We start from the raw sequence: 26,926 nt of genomic DNA on the forward strand, positions 1-26,926 counted from the left end.
ATGCCTGTGTCCCTTCCAGAGTCTGGCTCAGGAAAGCAGAGACTGTCTTGTTCTCCGCTGAATCCTTAGAACCTTAGCAAGGTGAATCGACATAATTTGGTTTTGTTTGATTATGAGTATCAGTACTAACTTATGCCACTATTCTTTCATTTCACTTCGTCCATCTGCATCACTCTTGAAAACCTGGGCTGAATAACCTACAACTTAAAATGAATAGTCTTTTATTTGTAAAAGATCGAGTCATAAATAGGCAGAATCAACCCATGCTTTTATTTTCATTGCATATAAAAATTTCATATGAAGGTATTGATGTACAGTACTATCCCCATGGGCTGTAAGAGAGGCTAAGAAACCACTAAAAGAATCATCATTTGTAATGCTCACACACAATTTACCACTCTGAAAACATATCCTAAGAAATAAAATTAAAAACAACCAAAATCAGTAAGGATGTTTTTCATAATTATAGTGTCCCCTTTGTACTGTTTAAAACAAAAGTAATCAAATTCCTTTGGGCCAGGGCTGCTAAAATCTACAGTTTGTGTCAAAAAAATAAAATAAAATAACAGGAGGCTCATTTTTTTCCTGGAAAAAGGATCTCTCGCTAAGTCAAGTGCTCTGAGGGCTGGGCAAGAGTGGGAGGCAGTTTCCATGCCACCCAGTGGGAATTTTTCATAACTTTTGGGAGCTGGCCATTATTCCAAGTTTAATTTTTTAAAATTCAAAAGCCATAGTAGTTTCGCAGAAACAAATTCTAGAGAATGGTGAATCGTTTTTGTGTGAATTGGCATCATATAAAAACTGTGTTTTATCTAGGATTTACACACATTATGGAAATTTGATTGGTCTTAGTTGGAAAATTCTAGGGTTAAAAAAAATGACCTTTTCCTATTACATATTCTCGTAACAGGAAGCTGATGAATAAATGACTGACCAACACATATGGCCTGAGGCTCTAGTTTCAAATCAAGTTCATTTGCCTATGTGCTTAAGAAGCCAAGAAGGCTTTGTTATCATTGGACAAGAACATATTTTCCCAATTAGTGTTTGAAAGTAAAAAAAACCCAACAATCAGATGTAACTACCTGAAGGAGCTCCTGAAAGAATCGTTACGTATGCAGTGCTGCTTCGTGGCAAGTTAAAAGCTTGTATCTCAGAAGGGTCTCAGAATCTTCCAGCTGAAATCCAATTGGTTCAAAGCTTGGATGTAAAATGCCCAGCCCTAGCCCCCCCACCCATTACCTTACTTTCAAATGCAGCAAAACAGAAGAAAATATTGGTTAAAGTTAAGGCACAGCCCTGGGACCAAAGACCTGCAGCTATGTTTTTTAAGTTTATATATCTTTATGTATTTTATAGTTTTCTTGAATCTTCCATAAACAAGCTCTAAGGTGACAAGACTATATTACAGGAGAAAAGAAAATGTACAAGGAGTATGTATACACACCATTCATTCTCTCACCAAGAGTTTCCAAATATATCAACACCATCCCGTCATGGGATGATGTTTTAATAAGAACTGATAATTTACAATTAACATTACAGTATGTACATTACAATAAATACATGGTTGTAAACAGACAAACAAGACTGTATTACAGGTAAGGTCATTTGGTGAGAAAAAAATGCATGGCACAAAAAATAAATAATGCATTCAAAAATTATCATAAAGCTTTCTGTAAAATCCATTTCATTCAAGTTTTTTTTCCTTGTCTGCAATTTGTTCTATCTACATTACTTTCTTGTGAATCTTAAGTGATGTAAAAGAAAATTAAAACAGCATTATTGTGTTTAGTAACTTGCAAGCTGAAATGTACTGGTTTTATGCAAACTTGGACATTTTTCCCCATACAGTACCCAGAGATTGCATTTTCTTATGGCATTTTAGGAAATGTAAAGCCACTTGTATAAAGATGTTCTTTTTAAAGCAGTGTATAATTCTGAAGCACACTTTGGCGAAAGAGAAGGAAAGAGAAAGAAGGGAGAGGATAAGCAGATTGTACAGTGCATTAGTCCCTGTCTCTTAGATATTATGTATGCCTTTTCTACAATTTGATTGTCCACCAGTGAGTATCTTCACATGTGACCATTATTAACCAACAAACTGAAACAAAACAAAAAACCCCCTCTGTTTTTCAATGCAGTTACAAATCCTTCCAGGTCTGGATTTGTTTGTGATATATTGCTACTTTAATTTTTTTCCTATTAAGATTTTAGGCACTCTGTGGGGGAAATACCAAGCATTAGTGAGAGGAGGGAATGACAATATTTTGGATAAAGGAATAAGCTCTAGATTGTTTGCCTTTTTTTTAGACCTCCATCAAGGACAAAATAAAATTAAACAAGTTTCCAAATGTTCTTGCAAAACCACTTGGCTAAACACAGGACTTTATTTGAAAGATTACTTATTTTTTTTCAGGGAGAGGAGAGTGGAAATCTGATAATTAATTGGTTGACTCCTGTTCTGCTCTAAGAACAGATCTGAGCTACATAATTTTTCTATTAAAGTTTCCCCTGTGGATCTCAGGGTTTTAAAATAGGGACTATCTTCAGCTTTGGGTCATTTCCCAGGCTGATGACTTAGTTATTAGTCCCCAGTAGACTCCTTGAGAAATCCCAAATATAAATGTTTTTCAGGGTTACAACTTTTCTTGACAGTTTATTTTCCATTTGGTCAGATAACCTTTTTGGTTTCTATTTCAATTTTTGGATATCAATGTGAAATGATTATTTGGGCTCCAAATTCTTCATAGAGAAGGCAAACACTTTATTAAGAGCTGAAATGGGAAGAAAGTCCAAAGTAAGTAAGTACCACAGGATGCCAACTGAAGGTAAATACTGGGAAGTAATCCCCAAAATTGTAATACATTTCTTGGTGCTAAATGCAGCCAAGAGCCATCTCTGTTACTTTGGTAGAATCCTCTTACCCAACCTAGTATTTCAGGGTGGCATTATATTACCAAACCTCTGGTGCCAATGGCGTCATCAACTTCTCTCCCTCGGTGCATTTAAAGTTCTCCTCTACAAGACATACTTATGGACCAATGATAACTGAGAAAGCAATTTCTACATTACGTGGCTGTCCAATTAAGGAAGAGTAGTTGCTATGCTTAAAATCCCTTCTCAAGAATATTCCTCATATAGTTCTTAATCCCATGATGAAATCATGGAAACAAAAGAGCATTAGTTGTAGTGGTGTTTGTTAATATATTCTGCTAATATTGTTAAAAACCACCTAGCTAGCTGTTAACTTTTCTCTATGAATCAAGAGTAAAAGTTAGTCATTATGTATGGCCTTGTGGTCGAAATGAATGGTGACTCTAGCCTGACTACCTCCTTCTCTTCATCAATCAGAATGGTGGTGATATATTTGATAAGACCCCATCTAGTGAACATGGACAGAGATTCATACACACACTAAAGAATAAAGCAGCACAAGGGGAAAAAGTTTTTCTTACTACAACTGACTGTGAAAACAAAAATGAGCATAAAATGTGTGGGTTATTACAAAGACATGCACTTGTGAAATGAGGGTCTATTGACACAGCAGAAAGTTACCAGAAGACACTAAATAGGAAAATATCTAAAAAAGACTGACCATTTTAGCTACTGGGTATTTATATATCTATCTCTTACTTGCTTCAGACAACACCAACTGATGATTGTTTATGAGGCTTAAGACACAGTAGACAGAATGCACATCAAAGTATTACAGAACAAATATTTACTTTGTACACCGTGAAAAAAATGTCAGTGGGAGCAACTCTGAAAAGACTGAAATGAAAGCCAAGTAAATGAAGACCTACAAAAAGGGTTTCCTGCAACATAAAGTTGGGTTTTGTTTTAAAATATGGAAGTCATTGGTATATAAAACAATGAATCACTACAAATTAGTTAATTGCTATGAACTCTAAGGTGCAAGTAAAATTCGTAAATTAGATTTATCCAGTGTAGCACAGATTTGTACTGAAAACTTGCAAGTTACTCCTTAGAAAAAAATAACCAGTGGCAGATGAAGTTTTGAACATAGTTTTTTAAATATAATACCTCAATACATTTAATAATAAAAGTAAGCTCTACAAAAAATCTGTTTTACATATCATACAAAATGTAGAGGTCAGTGCAGCTCACTGAACCGCACTGTTCAGTCATGTTTCAGGAAGACTTGAAATTAGAAAATTATGCAATTTCTGTGGCTCATCTTCCTCCCGGTAACAGATTCGTGCTGTGTCCTGTTCCTGACACATTTGTTGCTTCATCCATGAGTTCACTCTGTCTGTGTAATGCCTTCTTTCTGCTGAAAATATTGCGAACAAATAAAAAGTAAAGAAACCCCAAAGCCTATCAACTCTTGGGCTGCTGGATGAGCCACACTCCCTTGAAAACATTATTTAGAGTTGATTTTCTCTGCTCTGTCAGCTCTTACCAAACTGAAGTCTTGTTAAAATGCTGTTCATGAAGATGTCCCCCTTGCTCTGATGACACGGAGGTGAAAAACTGGTTACAGTATTCCTGAGCGCGAGACTGCGTAGTCAAGGTCAGTTTTGTTCAACAGACATCCTGGCAGATGACAGTGAGGTGTGACCATGGTTGTGGCATGTGACATGCACTTTGGAAACAATTTTTCTACTTAAATTAAAAAAAAAAAAAGGAAAAAAAAGGCGTGACATTCTTTGCACTGTTACGTGTCAGGAGAATGATCTTCTATTACACAGGCTTCGGGCTGGCTGTCTTCTTCCTCTCCCACTGTCTCCTCTTCCACCTGCTCATCAAGGGGAATTTCAGTAGACTCCGAGTCTTGAGTACAGAGAGTCTTGGAGTCACTGCAGCTAGTGTCTTCTTCCACCTGACTTCCACTGTCCTTTTCGGTGTCGGACTCGCCATCTTCCTCTAAAGTGAGTTCAAACTGGAACTTCTCGGTTTGACCCTGCCGGCCTTCTTCCTGGTCATCAGGCGCTGGGGAGGGGCTCTGAGGAATTGTGCTCTGGTACCATTCACGATTGTCCTCCAAAGTGTCCAGAATGTCCTGGGCGTCAGGATGCACGAGGTCTGCCCATGTCTCCCAGAGAGGATGAACAATATAGTCTATGAAGCCCACCTAGTTAAAAAAAATTCCAATTTGAGTATAAGACTTGGGACTAAGAAACAATGGAAAAGGTGAACGAGATCCTACAAATGTACCTGATTATGTATCTAATTATATCAATTTATATACATATATATAATTTATGTTAAAATATAAAAAATACAACATGGCCCACAAACATAACACTGAACAGAAGACTTCTGGCCTGAGTGTGGTATAATAGTCACTATTTTGGGCAATAGAACATATAAAAGTGTTGTTACTAGCTGGTGAAAATTAGCAAGAACTCTTAGTTCAAGAGTATGTTTATGATGTAAAAAATTTCCCTTTCTTTATATATAAGTAGGGCTTGGGCATTAGACCTGGACTTTATTTTAGAATGGCCAATTTATAGGTGAGTCCAGATAAGTAAAGTCAGACCAGGTACTCTATATGGCTTCATATAACTGAATTCACTTATGAGTTCAGATGGCCCCAAAATCTCTATATATGTGTATACTATATGAATACGGTCATAATGGATAAATATAATGTCATGAGAAATGAATATATGACCATATGAATAAAAATAATAAGAATGAGAGTTTTCTGGCTCATAACACTGAAGTGAAATTGAGCCTGTCAAAAACAAAGTAATTTTAAAGACCCAGTGAAATACTGTGTGATGTGTATACAAAGCGATCAAATGTTCAGGTTGGAGTTGTGTTCTCTCTGCAAACTTTATGCTTAATGCATCACCTGTGACTTTTCCACAGATGCATTGTGCTTGTCACACATGGGACTGATCTCCATGCCCCGCTCCCTCTCTCTGTCTCCTTGGCGGAAGAACTCCTCCATGATGCGGTCCGTCCACTGGCGGTACAGCTGGAGAGGCTTCGTGGGGTTGCTCAGGTCTGCACAGTGCACCATATTCTGAAGGACCTATTAAAAGAGACACTTTATTCAGCACCTGCTGCTGCTTGTTTTTTTTTTTTTTAATAGAAATTCACAGTGGATGAATGTGACACTTAAAAATACATGTAGTGTAAGATTCCTTCCAAACAGCTCAACTATGATGTGTCTGTGTATGGTTCACACTTGTATTAATAGCCCCCAATAATATCCCTTCCACCATACCTAAATATCACTTGAAACTGCTTATGTGTGCATGGCTGATTAAATTCAGGGCTGCTTAAGTGGTCGGTTTTGTGAGACATTAGGTTTTTTTTTTTTTAACGCAAATGCAAATGAAAAAAACCAATAGAATTTTATCTGGTTAATTCTCAAGATTAAGAATTTGGTTGAAAAATTCTTAAAATTACTAAAATTATAAGCTGGAAGAAAGGAAACAAAAATCTTATCAAAGTTAGACTCTTAACAAAGTTAGACATGTGCACACAAACACAGAACAAATTCAAATGATGTTTTACCTGAATCCTATCAGAATAATTATCAAGAAGAAGAACTCCAGAACTTGTCACTTTCTTAGTTTCAACCATAGTTTTCAAATCAGCCAGTAGATTCATGTGTTTTGACATGTCTGTTGCAAGTACCTTAAAAGAGTATTTTAGTAAGTAACAAAGTCTAGAGGAAAAGTCCCCAGAATTTGCACATGAAAACATTAACACAGAACGTGAAAGAAATGGAGGAACACTATGGCATCTAACAGCAGTGAATGGGAATTCTGTACTATTCCTTCGGGCAGCCTCTTGGGCTTTGCTGTAGGTTTTCTGGAAGCCCAGATAAACATGTGCAATATACAGAAGGTTAGCACCCAGCAACCACTTTCCTGGTGAAGAAAGGGGATGAGATCCCCATAGATAAGAAATCAGCACATGTTCTGAAGTTTTTTCTGTTCCTTGGACTAGAAAGTGGTCCCTGAACTACGACCAAGTAATTCAACGTTGCTCACAGAATACTTCAGAAAATGGTTAATTTTCTGCTGTTCCAAGACAGATAATTCCTACCTTTGTAGGTACAAAGCTTAACACAGTAAGTTTCTGATAACCAGAGGCTTTCCTGTGTCTTGTAATTACCGTGAATAATATGCATAAAGAGAAGTCATGGATGTCTGTAAACAGCACCGTCTACTGACATAAATTTATTTTCCATTTCACAAGTGGAGAAAATCCATTTGAACTAACTGCTTTTGTTAGTCATTTTCCCTGCCTGCCACCAGACTGGAGAAGTTTGAAAATAAAACTAGAATGATGACGACAAGCTGTCACTATTCTGAACTCCAAACCACTGGAAGGAGAAAACCTACTGGAGAACCTCATTGCACAGCACAGGCAGCTTCTTGAACGTAAGGGGCAGCGTGAAGTTTTGAAACACAGGGATCCATTTACCTGATACTCATCTCATTCTTACTCTTTTAAAAAAACCACTTGTATTACAACTTTCTTTTTTGCTTTTATCAGCTACTTACAATGTCAATGACCATCTTCCTTAATGATTGTCTTTGCTTTTTGGTCAAATTCTGGAAAATATCACAGTTTTCTTCCTGAAGCAACTTAAAGCCCACAGCCAAATGATGGTTCTCCAAGACAGAAGAATCATTGTACATCAAGGCAAGTTCGGAGTCTTGAAAGATAGAAAGGAGATAGAAAATAAGCAAAGCCACTTTTTCTGAGTTTATCTTGGTCTTCATATTCTGAGACAGTTTGGGTTTAAGAAACAATTTCCCCTCAACATCCCATTAGCCTTACCATGACATGACACCACCCAGGAGAGAAAACATTAGTTAGTGTAACCGTGGAAAGGAGCACTGGAATCTTGGGGGTGAATTCTAATGCTACTGACATGCGACCAGTCATTTCAGTCTACGGTCCTCAGCTGCCGCTTTTCTAAAGTGGAAGAAGAGTTGGGCGGAATGTTCTTGAACCTCCCCTCCAGATGTGCCACAGGCAGCTCCATGGGCAGCAGAACATGGCATCATTTCTAACAGCTGTAACATTTCAACAGCATAAGGTGCACATTCCTGCTAACTGTGGACCACCTTCCCAACAATTCATAGAGTGTAAGGATCCTGTGATTTAGGATTATACTCAAGAACAGCCTGGAACAAATGAACAATATTAGATTTGTTCATCTGCTCTTACTCATTTTTTTCCATAGCACAGCTTTGGAAGTCGAAGTGTTACTCATTTTTTCCATGTTTTTTCCCGAGTACCATGGCCGTTGCTACATACAGATATATAGACCTTCCCACCTGCATGCTCGTGACTTCACAGAGACAGGTGTTCAGCTGCCTACATAACTCCATGGTGAAGATTTTGCTGCTCCCTTATGACTGCCCTGGACCTTTGTATTTTAGGCAGTAAGATCCTGCTCCTTTCCTGGTTCCTGTAAATAGTAGACCAACCCCATAAGGTAGTCATTAAAAAAAAATTGGTGCTTTATTCTGTTTCCACTTAGGTCACTGTAAAGACCAAAAGCACATGTATTTGATCTTTTTTCCTGACTAATGCCTGGGAAATATATATTCATTTCTAAGAAACAAATATCCAATGCTACTCAATGACTATTTTAAAGGAACCAGGAAGGAAAAGAGAGGTTCAAGACATATTTCTATTGTGAAATCCTATGAATTTACCAGGACTATAGAAATAGGAATTTACACATCTAAATTTTTGCTCTCAAACTACAGGAATGGAGATGTTTAGAGTACCAAGAAGTAGGTATGTACGGTCTCTTTTGGGGGGATAAAACAATAGTGTTCACTCATTCATTCAGATAGTATCTGGTCAGGTCTGACTTTCAAATAGTCTCTGAAAGCTTCTAACTGTGAACATTTATCTATAGATGTTAAACATAGAAATAAAAAAATTAACACTATATAGGATCTTAGCCCCTGGTATTTTTGTTTCTACAGTAGAATCCTATTAAATAGATATATATTGGAAAGAAGGCAAATGTTTTCTGACTGGACAAATAATGCCCAATTCAACTTTTAGGGTTCTCGTAAGGGAATAAATATGCATATAGATAAGAGGCATTAATGCACCAACCTGACTCAGGCTTACAAAAACCCAGACAGGTTTATATACCTCATGAAGAAAAAAGGAAGAAAATAAGGCTGTGGAGCCTACAGAAGAACAAGGTGAGGATTGTTACTTTAAGGAAGAGGGTGATCTGTGGTATGGATGCTCTAACAACGAGTCTCAATTCTAATCAATGTAAAGATGGCCTTGCACACAGAGGGCAGTCCAAGAGTCCTGATGAAGCCTGCCTTGGAAAGCTGTTGGCTCCTGACGTTTACTAAGAATCCAGACTGGCCAGAAAGGTGATGAAAAGATTCCTTACAAGTGGGTCTCCCCTGCCTCTCCAGTTTTGGGGCTGTTAACAAGAAGGTGGTGAAGACCACTGATTTTTAAATGAACGTGTGGCAGCATTTAAGCAACTGAATCTCAGGGTAGTCATTTAACTTTCTACTCTTTAGGGCTGAAGGCACGTGGACACATCTAAAGGAGGTAAGATTACGCATCTCCTGGGAAGTTTTTCTCCAAAGACACTACTGCAGCACTTCTACATAGAGTCCTTGAAGGTTCGGGAATCACCAGAAAGTTGCCTTCACACTTTGCTCTAAGGTACAGGAAGGTGGTGGTGGGGGGTGGGGGGGGTGGGTGTGGGTGAGAAAATAGTTGATAGAACATTTCTGTTGAAACCCGTTCATCCTCAAGGCCCAGTACAAGTTACCTCTTGCATGAAGCCCGTCCTGATTACCACAGGCAGAACTGCTCACTTTTTGCTATAAAGTCCTTTATAATTTGTACCACTGATTTGGCCCTGATCACATTCCACCTGACTTGTCATTATCTCTGTTCAAGTTTTAACAATCTCTTCCAAAGACCTCCCAACCCACTTAGAGACTTAAGACCCTATATAAAATGAAAAGTTATTCATGTAATGTGCATGGTTGTCTGGTTTCTCCAGCACTTCTGAACAAAATATTTCTCCTTGAAATAGGGAAGGGAAGTGGTAGTTTTAAGATCTAGTTGCCAAGGACAAAGGATTAAAACTGGCTCACTCCCTCAATTCATTAACGCCCTATGCCCGTAACCTGCCTTATTTTTCTCCATGGGACTAGTCCCATCTGATATTCATGTGTTACAGTTTATTCTCTTCCAGTGGAATGCAAAGCCAGGCCATTACCTCATTCACCCATATATTCCTAATGCCTAGAACGTTGTTTGGCAAAGAGTAGGCTCTCAGTATTTTTTTGTTGAATAAAATATCAATCTCTGTAGTATTTTATATAATCACATTTGATAAAAATGAATTTATCCTTATTATGAAAGTGTTAGATTTATGCAGAAAAATAACATTCTATATATAATCCACAGATACAGCTATGGAAAGCTTATTTTAAAATGAGACTAGAGAAATAAAACAGCGTGTATACTGGTAGCTAAATACAGCTCCACTTTAATATAGTGAAATGTCTCTGCTCTTGGAAATCAAAGCCATATGCTTTGAACACATGACCAATGTGAGTAAATCTTTTTCCCTAAAATTTAGGCATCCTTGCTATAAACAAAAATTACTTGTTTTCCAAGTAAAATGTAATACTATATATAGTCTGTACTTTTGACGGTACTTTGTTTCAGAAAATAATGCTGTGAAGTCAAATGCTTTTGTTATGACAAATACTCTCCAGCATGTTCTATTCAAAACTTTATGATTCCATTTACATTTTATGGGTTTATTTACATGTACTGTCCTTGAAAAAGACTGACGCAGCTCCCTACCCTGGAATTTCAACTTCTTAAAATCCTACTCGGATTCCCCCATTCCCCCAAATCACTTACAAAACTTAACCAACTCTGCCAGTAGAAATGATGTCTCTGTTTCTCAAAACCCCTGGCATGTTTACCAAGAGTGTACGTATCATTAGTATCAAATCATTTGGAGCCTACAAGTGGAACAAATCATGGGAACTGTTGTCACCACCAAGAAGCAGAGGAGTACCTGGACTGGGAAGCAGCCTGGTGAGCTCCAGAGCCCTTCTACCAGAGGTGGTCATGCCACCTCACTGTGCCTCTGGAGCCTCCTTAAAATAGGACAAGTGACCTCCCAACTATGGGTATGTAAATGTGATGATTACAAGTCTTTAGACTTCTCTATTATAAGAAACAGATTCAACCCTTGGCTTTGGACAAGTTGGCAGCACCAGCTCCAAGGTGAGAGTGCTAGTCTGAACCACTGAGGCTCAATCAATCCATGAAAAAAAAACAGAAAACATGCACTTAATGTCTATATATTAAAAAAAAGGGGGGGGTTGCGGCAGACTAAAAATAATCACATAATTTTGATAGAGTATTTCAACAAAGCTATTTATTACAAGTTTACAAGTTATGAGAGAGACTCCTTTATAGAATGCTATGAAGTTCAAACTTACTTGTGTTACTGGTTACTTATTAACCTCTCCTGCGTCCTGAAATAAAATGCTTGCTGGCATGACCCCTAGTCAAAAGCTAACTAAGGCCTTGAATTCTCATAACGATCTGGGGCCCTGATCCACCCTGGGATACTTTCATGTACCAGCTGATGATGCTGATTCATTCTCGCGGAATAACACAGCCTCCTCACACCCCACCCTGGAGAAAACATTAGGGGGTCTACAAGAGAGAATACCAGAGCCAGTTCTCATTTTTCTTAAAAACATTATCAGAGTACTTGGAAACAGTGACTTTATTATCCACTGTTTTAATCTGTTCTCTAATCTCTTCTTAATTGTAATGCTACAATAAGAGAACAAAAGTACCATATGGAGTAGAATACAAAGATAACACACCAGTCTTTATTTTGGGTGTTAATTTAAAGAAAAAAATGCATATCTTTTTTTAAAGGCTGACATTAAAACAAAATTTTTATGTCTTTGTAAAATCTTGATATGCATGCATAAGAATCAAAATAATAAATCGGGTCAGGCTAAGGAAAAGGACCAGCGTACAGCACACTGTACTATATGACCTCTCTGCCCTTCACAGAAGGAGAAGCTTAAGCACTTGATACTGTAAACTCAACCTTAAGCACTGATACTGTAAACTCATATAGTTGCATCTGATGTGTATAAATAGCTATGTGTTAATATTTAGTAATGCCTTGATGACTCTTGAAAGCAGCCCAGTATAGGTTCTCATAAGATAGCTGGAACATGAGATTTAGCCTCTCCAATCCTGGGTTAGTAAGTTCATAAACCAAACTTCTAAAATGTACTTGAGTAACCACACCTCTCAGGAAATTCATGACCTTCCCAACCCTCCTACGTATAAAATGAGTCACAGAGGTGCATTTTGTTATAGAGTAGTCTAGGGGCAATTGAGATATAAAAAATAGACGTAAATAATCTTAAAGATCTGAGTTAAATCTCTCAAAATGAGGCTACATTTAAATTGCCTCTTTAAATCTGGCTACAGCAAAGTATAGGGAATAAAAGGGGAATGAAAAGACGCCACAGAATTCGACTTCTGTAGTCACAAGAAGGCTGTTAATCCACAATCTCACAGCAAAAAAGGGGCAGATTTTTAATAGATATAAGAAATTCTCTAACAACTTTGCATTTTTTTTGTATATAAATGTGAATTTATAACATTGATATAGCACGGTGGGAGGAAATTAAATACTACTACATTTAAATCATTTACCAATTAACTTCAAGTATCAAAAGAATAGAAATTTTATAAAACTGAAACCTCTTTGCAAAGGCATAGCTCAAGTATTCCCTAAACGTTCCCTACAGAGGTTTTCTATGAAGCCGTGTGTCAGAGATGCCCCATATTAAACAGTCTCTATCACTCCTCATATGTCCAAATTCAGTGATGCCTTTTTTTTTAAATAAAGATTTTATTTATTTATTTGAGAGAGAGAGAGAGAGCAGGCAAGCATGTGCATGAGCAGAGGCTGGGGGTCTGGGGGGTGAGAGAGAAGCTGACTCCTCACTGAGCAGGGAGCCTGGGGCTCAATCTCAGGACCCTGCGATCATGACCTGAGCTGAAGGCAGACGCATAACCGACTGAGCCAACCAGGCGTCCCAAGGGCTGACTTCTTATTTGATGAAATGTCATGGGTTCGAGAAAAAATTTAATGGTTAAAAATATTTAAATAAAAGAGAAATCAAAAGAGATAAAAAGTCAAAGAGATGTTCTTACTGCCCTCAACAGAAGATGTAAAAAGGAAAGAACAGAGCTGGGCATGGTGGTGTATGAGGAAAGAGTAATCACAGCCTCTGAAGAGGATGAAATGACAACCTAAATAAAGTGAGGAAGGTCTAACTTTTCCTGTTTTTACTTCAAACTTTAGGGACAATATAACTATCTAAATCTTTCTGCAAACTTTCACTTTTGATTACCCTTGTCTACTAACATATTATTTCTAGAGAAGTACTGGAATGCATGTTTTTCAAACAACATAAGCCTCATGGGATAGAATGATAATTTTCAGAGCTAGGTTACATTAATACACACTATCAATAAAATGCACATTTACACATCCCAAAAGAACATTATGGCCCTGGAAACATCCCAAGTTTATAAACAAGCTCAGTCATTCTAAAACATACAAAGGAAAAATTTTTTCTGCAAAAACAAACTTCACTCACTTGTATTGATCAGAAACTGATTTGACACACCGGGATGATCTACATCATGTATTGCACTAGCAAAAATTGCTGCAAGAATCTCCAAATCTGTAAACACAGCCTATAAAATCAGACAAGACAGATAACATTATTATTCTGTAATAATATAATGGAAGATATATACAAATGCGAAATTACTTCCTAGAATTTGCTGGAAAACAGAATGAAGCTTCAAAATATTTAATAGCTTATTTTAAAAGTATTTAAGATGTTTAAGGATGTCCTGAAAATGTACATAAAATTAATGACATGAGCAATTATTTTCTTTCATTCAAACAGGGACTCTCAATCTCAGCAGAATTGACAATTGGGGCCAGATTATTCTGTTGTGGGAGGCTATCCTGTGCTCTGTAGTATCAGGATCCCTGGCCTGAAGCATGAGATGTCAGAAGCATCCATCTCCAAGTTGTGACAGACAACAAGGTCTCCACATATTGTCAAATGTCCCTGGGGGTGGGGGGGTCAGGGCAGGAGGAATAGGGAGGAACCATCCCCAGTAGAGAACCACTTACTCAGATGATGAGGTATTAACACAATTTTATGATGAAAACAATCTGAACTATAAAATATATCAGCAAAAGAGAATCTTTCCCCCAAATGATTAAGGAAATCAAATTGTCTTAATAAACATTTAATGGAACAACTTCTTAACATCTGGTAGAATTAAAGATGTGTTTCTTTCTGAAAAATTCCATGAAAAATAGCAAAGCATTGTCTCTATTTTACAAATATCATCTGTTGAACTATAAATGTAAAAGGCATCAGGCTAAATTCCAAAAAAACTAAGTGAAACTGAATAAGCCAGATGTACTTTATGGAATGTCCACTAGGTCATTTCAAAGAAGCAGTATCATGAACAGATGAATCCCTAAATCTTTGATCAACTTTCACAGGCAAAATTCATCAAAGACTGAACTGTTTATTAATCACAACATTTTTTCCCTATAACTCAACATACTTCCCATGAAGCCATTAATTTTCTGCCCCATACACCCTTCAGTATAGAAGTTTAAGAGATGTTTATGAGTAGCGGGTTAGTGGTCTCAAAGTTTTAGAAACCAGATTTACCTCCAAAGCAGGTGTAGATAACAGCACATGTGTTGACTGGACTACATCTGCAGCATGAATATTGTTGTGGTAGGCCACGTCAGCATGATAATGGTCTTCCAGGGTCATAAGGTATGTAATTAAAGTGTCTACTGGAATTTTAAATGTTTTTAATAAATCCCGTTCCTGTAGGAAAGGAAATCCTCTTAACATTTTGTTTTCACATAAAAATATTTTCCATAGAGTGTGTTAACAGAAAAATCACACCAGTGTCACCTATGGATAACCCAGAAATAGAAATAGCATTCTTGCAGTGTCTAGTGAGGAAAATGGAACCGTTTGAGAATATCCAGGGGCTTTGGGGACAAAGCCAGGGTAGGGCTGTCCTTCTGGGGCCTCACGTGCTTTCCTCAAGAGGTATGGTGTCGGGAATAAGCTGCCAACTGTCAAAGTGTCTGTGTCTGATAATCATGAAGGCAGCTTCAGCCCAGTACTGCTGACTTAGCTAATGGATCACACCAATTGGAACTCAACATTTTCTCTAGGGTTGGAACATGCCATGCTAGTCCCATGTTGTCTACAGCCTCAACTCCTCATTTATATTCTAATCCTGAGCTGGGGCAAAAGCTCAACAGAATGGGAAACTGACATGGTGAAGAGAGCAGTACAAGAAAGAGCAATTGAAGAAATTATATTCTAAGGTTAGTCAGCAAGGGGCTTATTCATTTTTTAGTTAGTACTCTACTCTCTATGCAAATCAGGTAATGTAGATAATTTTTAAACTCTTGTTTTAATGAATTGCTTTAATTTTCCCACATGACTTCTTGGAATGGAAAAAAATAACAAAATTGGTTTAGTTGTCTTTGACCCATACTCCATACTTTGTTATCATTTGTCCCTTGGTAAAGGGGCAAATGAGAAAAAAAGCATCAAAATAAGCAAAAGAGAGTGAATAGTAAAGAAGATAAAACACAAGCACATTTCACAGACTAGACATTATGTCACCCAATAAAGGAAAGGTGATAGAACTTAACCACATTACCTGAAAAATAGTATGCATGATAACAGTCAAAGGCCGGTTACCAGACAGCTCTGCTATTCTGAAAACATGAAGACCCCATTTATTCACATCTTCTAGTTCCTGGGGTTACAGAAAGATTGAAAAAATTAGGAAGCAGAAGTAGAATATAAATCAATTAACACATTCATTTAAATGTTACTGACCTTAATAAAAAGAGTGTTAGGTTTAAAAAAAAAAGATTCATTTTAAATGTAATGGACGCACCCCATAAATACAGGCAAACTTCTAGGTAAACCCACTTAAATGTACTGAAAACTGAATAGTATGCTTTAACCTAACGCCTTTGACAATACAATGTAGTTATATACTTTGACTATCAATTTCAAAGCATTTCTTCAATGGATAAAATCTATTCATAAAACCTTAACTATTCTTCTGAAACCCAAAAGATATCAAATATTTCTAACTCTTGAAGGTAAAACAAGCAAATGGAGATGTAAAAAAGCAACAAACACACACACCAAACCACCTAAGTCCACATATTAATAACACCCAAATAATTTGTAAAGAGCTTTATAAAGTACTTTGCCACCTTTCAAAAAAAAAGGACCCCACAAATTAATGAATTAGTCCTTCTACTTAAAAGAGAAAGAATCAAAACTCATTAAAAGGCATCCCAACATATTATAATCATGATCCTTAAAATCATCTTACCTTGGCAAGGACATCCTCTTGTTCAGTTTTAACCCCAAATCTTGGGATGCTTGAATTTGTCAAACTGGAGCTGTGCATCAACTTCTTGACCCCACTGATCTGAGACATTGGCCTTTTCTTTTTCTCCTTTTCCTTCTGAGTTGGAGAAGGAATTTCCACTTCATGTTGCTTATCTGAAGAAATTTAGAAAAGGTTCTACATTTACTGTGAAGTCTACCTGAGGTGTTATTTTTTAATCATAACGTCCATAGTTGGACAGGTTTTAATTAATCATGATATGTTCCAGAAAATGTTTCTAAGAAACACCTCTTTTAGAGAAGTTGAGTATTTACAATTTGATATGGGCTTACTATGATACCCTCCAACATAAAATTGAACAAAAGAATCCCACTGCAAAATAATTAACATCAAATGTATTCAGTGGTTACTACTTGGATGGAATGCTGTAATAAAATTTTTTTTGCAAGACTTATGATAGCAGACTTGGAAAAAACAAAACGTATTGGTTATTTCCACCGTTCATCAACTCTGTCCCTGTTTGAAATTCACTTAGTGGCTTGGAAACTGCTTTTGCCACCTAAGGATTCCAGTTTTAATACCTATTTTGAAAAGGAAGGAACTTCATACACAAATATAAAAACAGCACTGGGTGAACCTAAAGGCTTACTGAAATGGGTCATAATGTAAGAATACAAACAGTATATTTGAATGACTTACATTGTTTCTGCTATTTTATATTTTCTGTGCTATAGTGAGATAATGGTTATGATGTAACAAGGGGAGCACAGGAAATTTCCAGTATCATCTGATAAGTAACTGTCAGATTCACTGTTTTCAAATAAAAGACATTAGATGCCTCAGTGTTTTCATCAGCTATTTCAAGGCAGTGAGCTCCTCTAACTCATCCTTGCACATAGCATGTGTTCAATAAATGTTTCTTTAGTGAGAGTGCTAATTAAGAGATTACAGCAATTTTGAAAATAAATTCAAATCAAGGATATGTTCACATTACTGACTTTCACTAAATGAATTTTCTTCCTGTGGATGGGGGGTGGGGTGGTGTCCCAGTACACCACACTGTCAACTATTAATATCAGCAAGCTCTTCTTTAGTTGTATTATATCTGCCTCATCAGTCTACCAGGCTTGGTGTTCATTAGACTATAACTCATTATGGCAGGGACCATTTCTAATTTATCATTAACAAATGCCCAGCAATGTCTGGAATTTAACAAGAATTTGTTGAATGCATGCATAGATCTCTCTGTAAAACACATTTTATGGTTTAGTGCTTTGGAAAAACTGGCAACCTACAACTTGAATCCATAGAATCCCTGAAGTCCTGAATAAAACTAAAAGATAAAAAAATGTATTTTGTCATCTTAGATTCGAAAGCTTAGAGGTTTAGATACTCAAATTATTAATAGGATGAATGAAAACAAATGGAATCCTAATACTCGTTTGGTTTCCAAAATGAGTTGGTGCCCCAATCCACCTCCAAAAACAAACAACTCAAAAGAAAACTTTAAAATTGCATTTAAATTATTATTCTCACCTAAGAATGTGTTTGATATATACTCTGACACTTGATTTCCAGACCGACTCATTTCAGAGAGATGGGTGAGCTCCCGATTAAGCATCCTTTTAAACTGAAAAACAGAAAAACAAAATGAAGTAACATAAGAGGAAAATGTAATTGAGGTAACATGAGCATACTGTAAGATAGAGAAAACATGCCCAAGAATTTTTAAATTATCCTGACAGTTTAGATCAGTGAAATCCAATAGAACTTTCTATAATGTTGGAAAGTTCTAGAATCTGAGCTGTCCATTAGTGTTGCCACTAGTCACATGTGGCTCTCAAGCACTTGAAATATGGCTAGTGAAAACGAGCTGAATTTTGAATTTTATTTCATTTTAATTTAAATTTAAATAGCCACATGCAGCACAGATTTAGATACTCAAGGACATTAATTAAGGGGGAAAAAAGGAATAAAAAAATTAAGGTGCATTATTAGTATTTAGAGAAGGAAAAATCCTAATTTATTGGCACACATATGTGCTGCCACATAATAGAACACGATTTATCAATTAATTTGTCATTTGCAGAAACTAATATGTATACTGGTTAGAGGTTAAAATGTTGTCTTTTACCCCAAAGCAAAAGTGAATAGATTTATTTGAGTATTCTTTCAGAACTATAGAGAAGTAAAATATTTGAACAGATACTATATACTCTTTCCTTTTAAAGTTTTTCCATGTAGAAGGTATAAGATTTTTTGATTCTCAGCATCTGTGGGATTTACCAAGCCATTTCTCTAAAGTCATATAAATACGAAATAGGTCAATTTTCAACACTCAACTTCATTACTTCACAATTTATTTTACTGATGCCATGGTGCCTATTTTATCCTAAGAAACAATGGAATTGGGGCGCCTGGGTGGCTCAATCATTAAGCGTCTGCCTTCGGCTCAGGTCATGATCCCAGGGTCCTGAGATAGGCTCCCTGCTCAGCAGGAAGGCTGCTTCTCCCTCTCCCACTCCCCCTGCTTGTGTTCCCTCTCTCACTGTCTCTCTCTGTCAAAAAATAAATAAAATCTTAAAAAAAAATGGAATTAACTTATAATCATCACATGGCATTACCCAAATCCAAGATTCTCCAGGACTTTATGCTTTTCCATCTATCAGCTGTTTGTTACTATGTTTTCTTTTGATTCCCAAAATAGCCCAGATGGCCCTTTACCTTAAGTATGCTTTAATATTTCTCTTAATATACAGAAACAATAATTTTTTCTATTACATAGATTACTATTAGATACTTGATCAAAAAGGTCAAACACATTTTACTCTAATGTTCAGTAGCCTTTAGAATTTGATATTTCACCATAAATTCTCATTTGAGTCTGGGGAAAAGAGAGTAGTGAATTTACCATTTAGTAATGTTTGAAATGTAATTCTAACTCAGTATTTAGTTTATTAGACTTTTCAGAAAAAATCTTGCTTCTCTGGATAATTCATACCAAGGCGTCCTCATTCAAGATGATTTGGCAAATCACTTCTAAAAGCAATCTTACTGACCATTTAGATTAGGTACAGGAATTTATCACAAAAGTACTGAGGGAGATCAATAAAAACATTTCAACAAATTGCTGGGTGTGAGAAATGTGTATTAGCATTCTCTTGTAGCCAAAACTGAAGAACTGGCCATAACCAATATTAATTTTTCTGGTTGTTAATTTATAGGTCTAGGGAGTTTATTCTTGAACTCAGGAACATAAAGTTCATTTTTTTTGGTTCATGTATTTTTTTTCAATAACTTTTCTCTGATTATAAAGTGCACACATGATAGAGAAAATCTAAAAAGCTATATAGAAAAAATTAGAAATCGTGTATATCCCCATTGTTCAGAGGTAACCACAGATAATTACCTATATTTCCATCTATGTCTTTTTTCCCAACATTTACTTGTACGTATTTTAAATTGGCATCATGCAGTATACAAAACATAGGCTGCTGCTTGTTTCCACTCAGCATTATACATTATGATCTGCTGCGAAAAATCTGGGCCTCCTAAGAATATTCATGAAGACATTTGTAATAGTGTTCAAAACATTTTCTGTCCATTTTTCATAAAGTTATATTGAGTTAAGTTATAAGCTATTAACTAATTAAATGAGCTAATAGAAAGTATCTTGTTTTCTGCCTGGCACATAGCAGGTGCTTAACACTGAGTTCCTTCTATCTCCCAGTTCCCTGGGCCTTTTATAGTGATAGCTGATTTTTATCATTGCAGGACAAACAGATGGAAGATGTGACTAGTTATGCCCACAAAAAAATACATATATAAACATCTAGCTCCCCTACCCATTCTAAAAAGTAATTTAGGATATTATTCACATAGGAGATGATAACCATGCTTCAAAAATATAACAAAAAATACAATGAGCAAAGCCCAAAGGTAAGTAAATCCTTGCTTAACAAATGAAGTTTACTCTTGGAAAAATCTATTCTTTAGGCAAAACAAAATCCAAAGAGACTCTGCTAAACATTTAAAACATATACTGAGTGAATATCTCTTTGACCTTAAATGTCTGTGCTATGAATTACAAGTTGCCAGTAAGAACAGCCTGCTCATGACAAAGTGTGTTTTGGGGAGGGGTGGGCATGCTAGGCAGGGCTTTCAGCCACTCCTAGCCCTTCTTCAGTCTATACAGCAGCTGCTGTCCACCTGCCCTCCATGCATTTCTCTCCATGTAACTAAAAAATGATGTAAGCTAGGGGGTAGGGGAGGGTGCAATTGGAAAAGTTAGATAGGGACCCAGTTTTTCCATAAAACTACCTTCTAAATTGGAAGCAACCTAGTATGAGGAATATGTTGCCATATGCTCAGCAGAAAAATTTACATGGTACCTGCAGATACGCAACACAAATTACTGGATTCTCTGGAATAATATAAATAATGAATTGTAATTTTCCTGGCAGTTCGTTTATATAATCCCTCAAAATAGCCAGTCAATAGAGATAACTAAGGCAAAAAAAGCCAGTGCAAGGAAATCTATTCTACAGAGTGATAAATTACAGGTTGCATATGCACTGACTGTTTCTGCACATATACATCTATTCCCAGGCTACGCTTATATAGATGATAACCATGCTTCAAAAATATAACAAAAAATACAATGAGCAAAGCCCAAAGGTAAGTAAATCCTTGCTTAACAAATGAAGTTTACTCTTGGAAAAATCTATTCTTTAGGCAAAACAAAATCCAAAGAGACTCTGCTAAACATTTAAAACATATACTGAGTGAATATCTCTTTGACCTTAAATGTGTGGGGTGGAGAAACCCTTCAGCGCACACCTATATCCCTGCCAAGGTTAAGGTTTGTCAGGTGCTCTAAGGAAGGCAACATTTCCTCTTAACATGATTAGAAGAGACAGTATTTTCAGCAGTCCTCTTTCTTCCCAAAGGAAAGGCTGTGGGAGATTTCTTAAAGACAATTTTCAGAGTCAATTAAGTTATAACATAAGAGCATTTTCTAAAAGGAGTTAAAATTGCTTCCCTTTTTTGCTGTTGATATAAAACTTTCAGGGAAACTAAATTAATAACCACAAAGATTACAATCAGGGCTTTCTCAACTTGTCTTACAGTACGATTTTGGAGTATAGAGCTGGCTGTACTAAAGAACAAGACACTGAAGAACTGGCCATAACCAATATAGGAAACAATTCAACAATCATTTTAAAATGTAAGTGGAATTTCTCTCATTTAAGATGACTACATACCATTTATTAGGATAACTACAAAAAATTATCCTGAGAGGAAAATGATTAGAAAAGGTAATAAAATGTGTTTTTCCTAGAACATTGCTACAGTCCTCAATTTATAGACTTAGAAGAGATACAATACAGAACTGATTAAAAAAAAAAACTGGTTGCAAGATGCAGAACAATTTAATTGAGCATTTAGATATTTTAAAAAGTGACCTCTAAATATTTTCTGTTGATGAGATATTCTGATTGCTTTTGGTCTAAACAGTATGAAATAATAGATGGAATTACTGTTCCAACAATGAAAAAAAGAGGAAGATTTAAGTGAATGCTTTCAAATCCTTTGTTCTCATCATGCATCAGAATGTCTGCGTGCAGCATGTAAAGCATAAAGAAAAGTGAAAATGCAGTTGAAATAAATTCTGTATTTTGCTTTTTAAACTCCCATTTTCCAATTTATGTTCTACATTTAAGACTGTTGAGGAAGCAAAATTTAATAATAAAATAAAGTTAGAGTATTCTTAAATACAATCCCTGTATGCCAATGTCCTGGGTACATTTTATATTCTCCTAGTATATAATTAAGAAGGTGGTAAAGGTCAAACATTAAGAAAATCCTTACCCCGCCCCACCCCTGACCCCAGCCAATATTCTGCTAAAAATCATTTGAATATGCTGCATTGTGATATATTACAAGTTTGGTAGATATCAGCATTAAAAGCTAAAATAAATACTGCATTGGCTGTATAAAAATAAATCTGTCAAAATGCATAACACTAAATATATTTATATTTGTCCTTCTTAGGTGTTTTTAGCAGTATACTATTAAGACATAAACAAGGCTGGCCAGCAACAATTTTCCTCAAAAATAAAAGCTCTACAATTCCTTATTTAGATTCTTGGAAGTATTATTCATAATCATAATACAAATATGAAGTCCTTCAAAAACATATAAAAAGTGAGCAGTCTAAAAGCTAAGAGATGAATTCTAGGGAGATTATGGGATTTTCCTTTATTACTTACTATACTTTTCTGTACTAAAAAAAAATTTTTAAGCAAAAAATGGCTAACAAATAATGGAAGTCTGTATATTTCAAAAACAATTAAAAAGATTTGGGCCATCCATTAACTTAAAACAAAGTGGGGAATCATGACTCCTTGGACAACTAAAACTGAAATAAGTTTTCTTAGAATGTGAGAAAATCTCACAGCAAAGAGGGTATTTTCCTCTACAAAGAAACAAAGAAAATGAAAAATATTTCAGTCTGCGAGTCCTTAAAGTAATGGGAAAGGATTCTTAAAAATTATGTTTTTGATTGGCTCAAATGTTCAAGAATAGATTTCAAGTTCTGAAGTGATGCTTCATTTAGGACTGAAGAAGGTTTCTCTACCTCCTGCTTCTGTTACGGAGATCAGAGCGCCAGGCTAGCATTACCAGGAGGCATGCAAGAGGCTTGCCAAGCGGAACAGAATCTTAGTAAATTCAGTGAATTACTTCATTTCCTGAGATTAACAAAAGTAGCAGTATCAGATGAACTTATATATTTCTTTCAGTTTTACAAATAGATAATCAGGTTTTCATTTTAATAATATATCACTTAAATAGTCAAGTAATGTCAATTTTTAATGTCATCTAGAGCTTTATATCCAAAGATGGAAAAAAATACCCATCAAGTTAAAGTGATATAGATTTTTAGAGTCACAAATTAATTTTCATAAACTTTAAAAGGTGCTACATATGAACTGGAACCCATACATCAGTGCAAGTAATTGGGCCCAATAATTTATTTCCAATGATTTTGTTTGATTACCTTGATATTAAAAAGCACAACTCAAATCTATACCCTGTGACAAAAAGAAGAACCACTGCACATTAAAAAGCTATTTTAACATGCAAACTACAACTAATAAAAGTTATAAATTTTCTCCTTATCTTGACCACTAAAAACACATATTTCTTCTGCAGTTCACATCTAAGGAAAAAATAAAAGACTGCTTACAAAGGTTGACTCCATTGTAATTTATTAAAACTATCAGTTATGTAATCAGAACAATCAGGAGCTAAATAAATCTTACCTTAATGTAGCCCCAAGACACTGACAGTAAATAGTTTGCTTCAGGCATTTTTGATTGATTATATAAAGAGACAGTAAGTTCTAAAACATGTATATCTTCAAAAGCTTGATACTTTTAACAATATCCGCAAGCCAGAGTGTGGGTTTTTAAAGATTTTTGGTAATTAAGTATACACAAGAAAGCCTTGCATTAGATCCCATCTAGCCGTCTTTCCATTGAACACATGCCATTTGTAAAACTCCAGAATGGAACAGAATTCTACAACTATTCTGAATAAAGAAAATTCATGTGATAAAGAAATATCTAACGACCTAAGGGTCTGCATCTTTTTCTTCCTGAGCTCCAGGGCTTAATGAATAATGTATGTCAAGATGCTTAGCTGCAAGAAAGACTAGTTCTGTCAAAAGCTACCAAATAAGGAACTGCAGGGAAGCCAGGAAGAGTGACAAGAAACCCCTCCCATAAAAGCCCAACTATGCACCAATCACACTCCATCACTGGGTCTACCAGGGTGGGGGGGGTGTGTGGACTCAGAGCAGGCTGTGTCGTGATTGGTTGGCGGGGGCGAACCTCTGGGGAGGAGGTTTTCCTCCTCACCTCTGGTAAACGCCATTTAATAATGGTATCCCTACAGCTGAGGCTGCCGAGTAAAAAGATGAATGGGGTTTCCCGCTCGCAGATGATGAATAACGACCACAAAACTCTTCAAAATTCACAGTTCATTCTTAAATAAGGATTGCCAGTCTTTTTGGAGTCCTTCCTATGAGTTTTATTATTCTCTGACTTCTCTTCCTTCAAAATAAAAGCTGCTTTGAAAAGGGCCATTAGGCATTTTAACTGCCTCCCTCTCTCCAGTCCAAAGCAAGGAGCTTCCCTGGTGACACAGATATAACCAAAGGTTTCCCTCTGCCTAACATAAAAGCATAGTGTGATTATAAAATACAATCAACATCCAGAATTGACAAATGGGAAGGATACATTTCCTCACCTGTGTGTGTGGCTGTTCTCAGCTCTTTTTGTTTCTATTGTTACATGTAGCTGAGCTCCACAACCTTAAAAATCTAAGGGTGGGTACGATTTATAATAATTCTGATTGCTAAAGCACTGTGTATGGTTAAAGAATGCAGAGTTCTGAGTACAGATTTTAAAATCTGTATTTTGACCAAAAGAGAACATTTTTATGATTGCACATGAAGTTAAGAAAGGTATTAACAGTGGCTCTTGGAGGAATATAGCATTAAGCTCGAGTAATCAGGCCTTTTGAAGGAGAGTTAAATAAGAAATCTAAATTTCTTAAAGAAAAACAATCTTTTCTTTTTGGTTTGGGGCAGTGTCATTCTTTAACTTGTATACTCAAGACCTGTGGATAAAAAAATGAGGGAAGTCTAGCTTTTACTCTATTTTAACATAAAATTCTGTCCCTTTCTTCCTCATCTCCATCTCAAAGCATTTAACGGCTTTGTGCTTCTGTGCCTTGCTAATATTGTTACTTTTCAGTTTTACTGCTTTTGCTCTGTTTTAGATAGTACACACATCAGAAACATCCATATAATACTCTTCCTCTTTGATTCTGTAATGGTCCTTTGCTTGCAAAGTCTTCAGGGGCAGTTCACACCTATTGTGTTAATTTCCTAAATTCCTCTTAATCCCTTACAAAAGAAAAAACTAACCCCCAAAAAGGCCACTAAAACTTCCTCCAGAAGAATACAAAAAGGTCCTCCTCTTTCCTAGTCTTTCATTCTCCTTCACTGCTCACAAGTGTTCAACAATGTACTCTTTCCACTCTCCTTCAATTGCAGCATCCTCAACTGCTCTGCCTTTCTCCCCACTTCTCTGACCATGCCTTCTTTGCCTTCTTCTATTCATCCTCTAACTTGGGATACCCACAAGACTCTGTCCTGGGTCACACTCTTTGATGACTACTTCTAACATGAACTGCAGCACCATATTTCCAAATGACTAAGGTTCCCTCCCCTGTCGAATGCCCTGCCACTCATCACAGACTTTTTCAAAATCGATGGATCCATTTATCTATTTAAAGTAGTTCTTACTATAACTACTCCCATTTCAGTCAGTGGGCTGATATTTCTCCCAGTATCACAGACTGAAATCTGTGACTCCTTGTTACCATTCAAGAGGCATTTCATGTGAGTCAGCCACCATTAGATGTTTAATATAAATCATCTAACTGGATCCCCAATAACCCTAATGTATTCCCCATCTATATCACCTTCCCTCCTTCACCAACTTTATTATCATGTTTTATCTTTTATAAAATGCTTTTTCATTTACTGTTCCTTCTCATCCCCACTCCCATCATCTAAATCCAAGGGCTGAACGCCTGGGAGAAATGGGAAGCATCTTCAGTATCAAATCCTCTAATCTCATCTCCACATGAGAGAGAGAGAAAGTGATTTTCCCAAGTTCACCCAGGTCCCAAGTACAGAGGCTTGAGTTCAAATCCTTTAGTGCATATTCTTTAACAAATAATCTCACCTTTTAGTGTTCTGGTTTCCTCATCTGTAAAATTGGGTTATTATGGTAGCTAGTCTCCAAAGATGCCTACTAATGAGCCATCCAGCCCTACATTGAATCTGGGCTGGCTTGTACAACCAACAAGTAGTGCTGTCACGAGAAATGGAGGCTGTCAGAAGAAGTCTTGAAGCTTTCACCTTGCTTGCCTTGAATGCACTATTAGGATTCCGGGGCCACCCTGTTAGTAAGTCTGACTATTCTAAGATTGCCGTGCTATGAGAAAGCCCAGGCTAACATCACAGAGAGGCTGCCGAGAGAGTGGGCGTAAGGAGAGAGAGACAGGAAGAGCAGATGTATGCCTGGACAACCTCTAGCTATGCCAGCCATCCTAGCCCAGAGCCAAGACCTGACAGTGAAGAGGCCATCTTAGTCATCCCGACAGGGGAGCCTTTAGATGACTCCAGCCCCAGCTGCCAAATGACTAAAGCCGCATGAGGGACTTGAAGCGAGAATGTCTAAGCAAGCCCAGTTAGCCCATGAAACAATTAAAAAAAATAGCAAGTTGATATTTTAAGCCACTAAGTTTGAAGTGATTTGCTTAATAGCAATAAATAACTAGA

At 36.5% G+C, this 26,926-nt stretch overlaps 1 protein-coding gene across 6 annotated transcripts in view; it reads right to left on the reverse strand.

Moving 5' to 3' along the window:
* Window positions 1–4,681: 4,681 nt before the first annotated feature.
* Window positions 4,682–26,926, reverse strand: part of PDE4D (phosphodiesterase 4D) — an 871,615-nt gene continuing 849,370 nt past the window's right edge. For 4 of the 6 annotated variants that reach the window (XM_021702161.1, XM_021702163.1, XM_021702164.1 and 1 more), the window contains exons 7-15: window positions 18,043–18,136; window positions 16,489–16,661; window positions 15,796–15,894; window positions 14,775–14,939; window positions 13,668–13,767; window positions 7,494–7,648; window positions 6,496–6,618; window positions 5,825–6,007; window positions 4,682–5,098 (exon numbers count right to left, since the gene is read on the reverse strand). In XM_021702161.1, coding sequence (XP_021557836.1) covers window positions 4,682–5,098; window positions 5,825–6,007; window positions 6,496–6,618; window positions 7,494–7,648; window positions 13,668–13,767; window positions 14,775–14,939; window positions 15,796–15,894; window positions 16,489–16,661; window positions 18,043–18,136 — 1,509 coding nt within the window. Of the gene's footprint in view, window positions 5,099–5,824; window positions 6,008–6,495; window positions 6,619–7,493; window positions 7,649–13,667; window positions 13,768–14,774; window positions 14,940–15,795; window positions 15,895–16,488; window positions 16,662–18,042; window positions 18,137–19,680; window positions 19,696–23,831; window positions 23,880–26,926 lie in introns of those variants that run through there. The other 2 variants (XM_021702165.1, XM_021702166.1) reach the window with 2 other exon arrangements.

This window comes from Neomonachus schauinslandi, chromosome 7 (assembly GCF_002201575.2).
Source record: "Neomonachus schauinslandi chromosome 7, ASM220157v2, whole genome shotgun sequence".
NCBI classification, from domain to species: domain Eukaryota; kingdom Metazoa; phylum Chordata; class Mammalia; order Carnivora; family Phocidae; genus Neomonachus; species Neomonachus schauinslandi.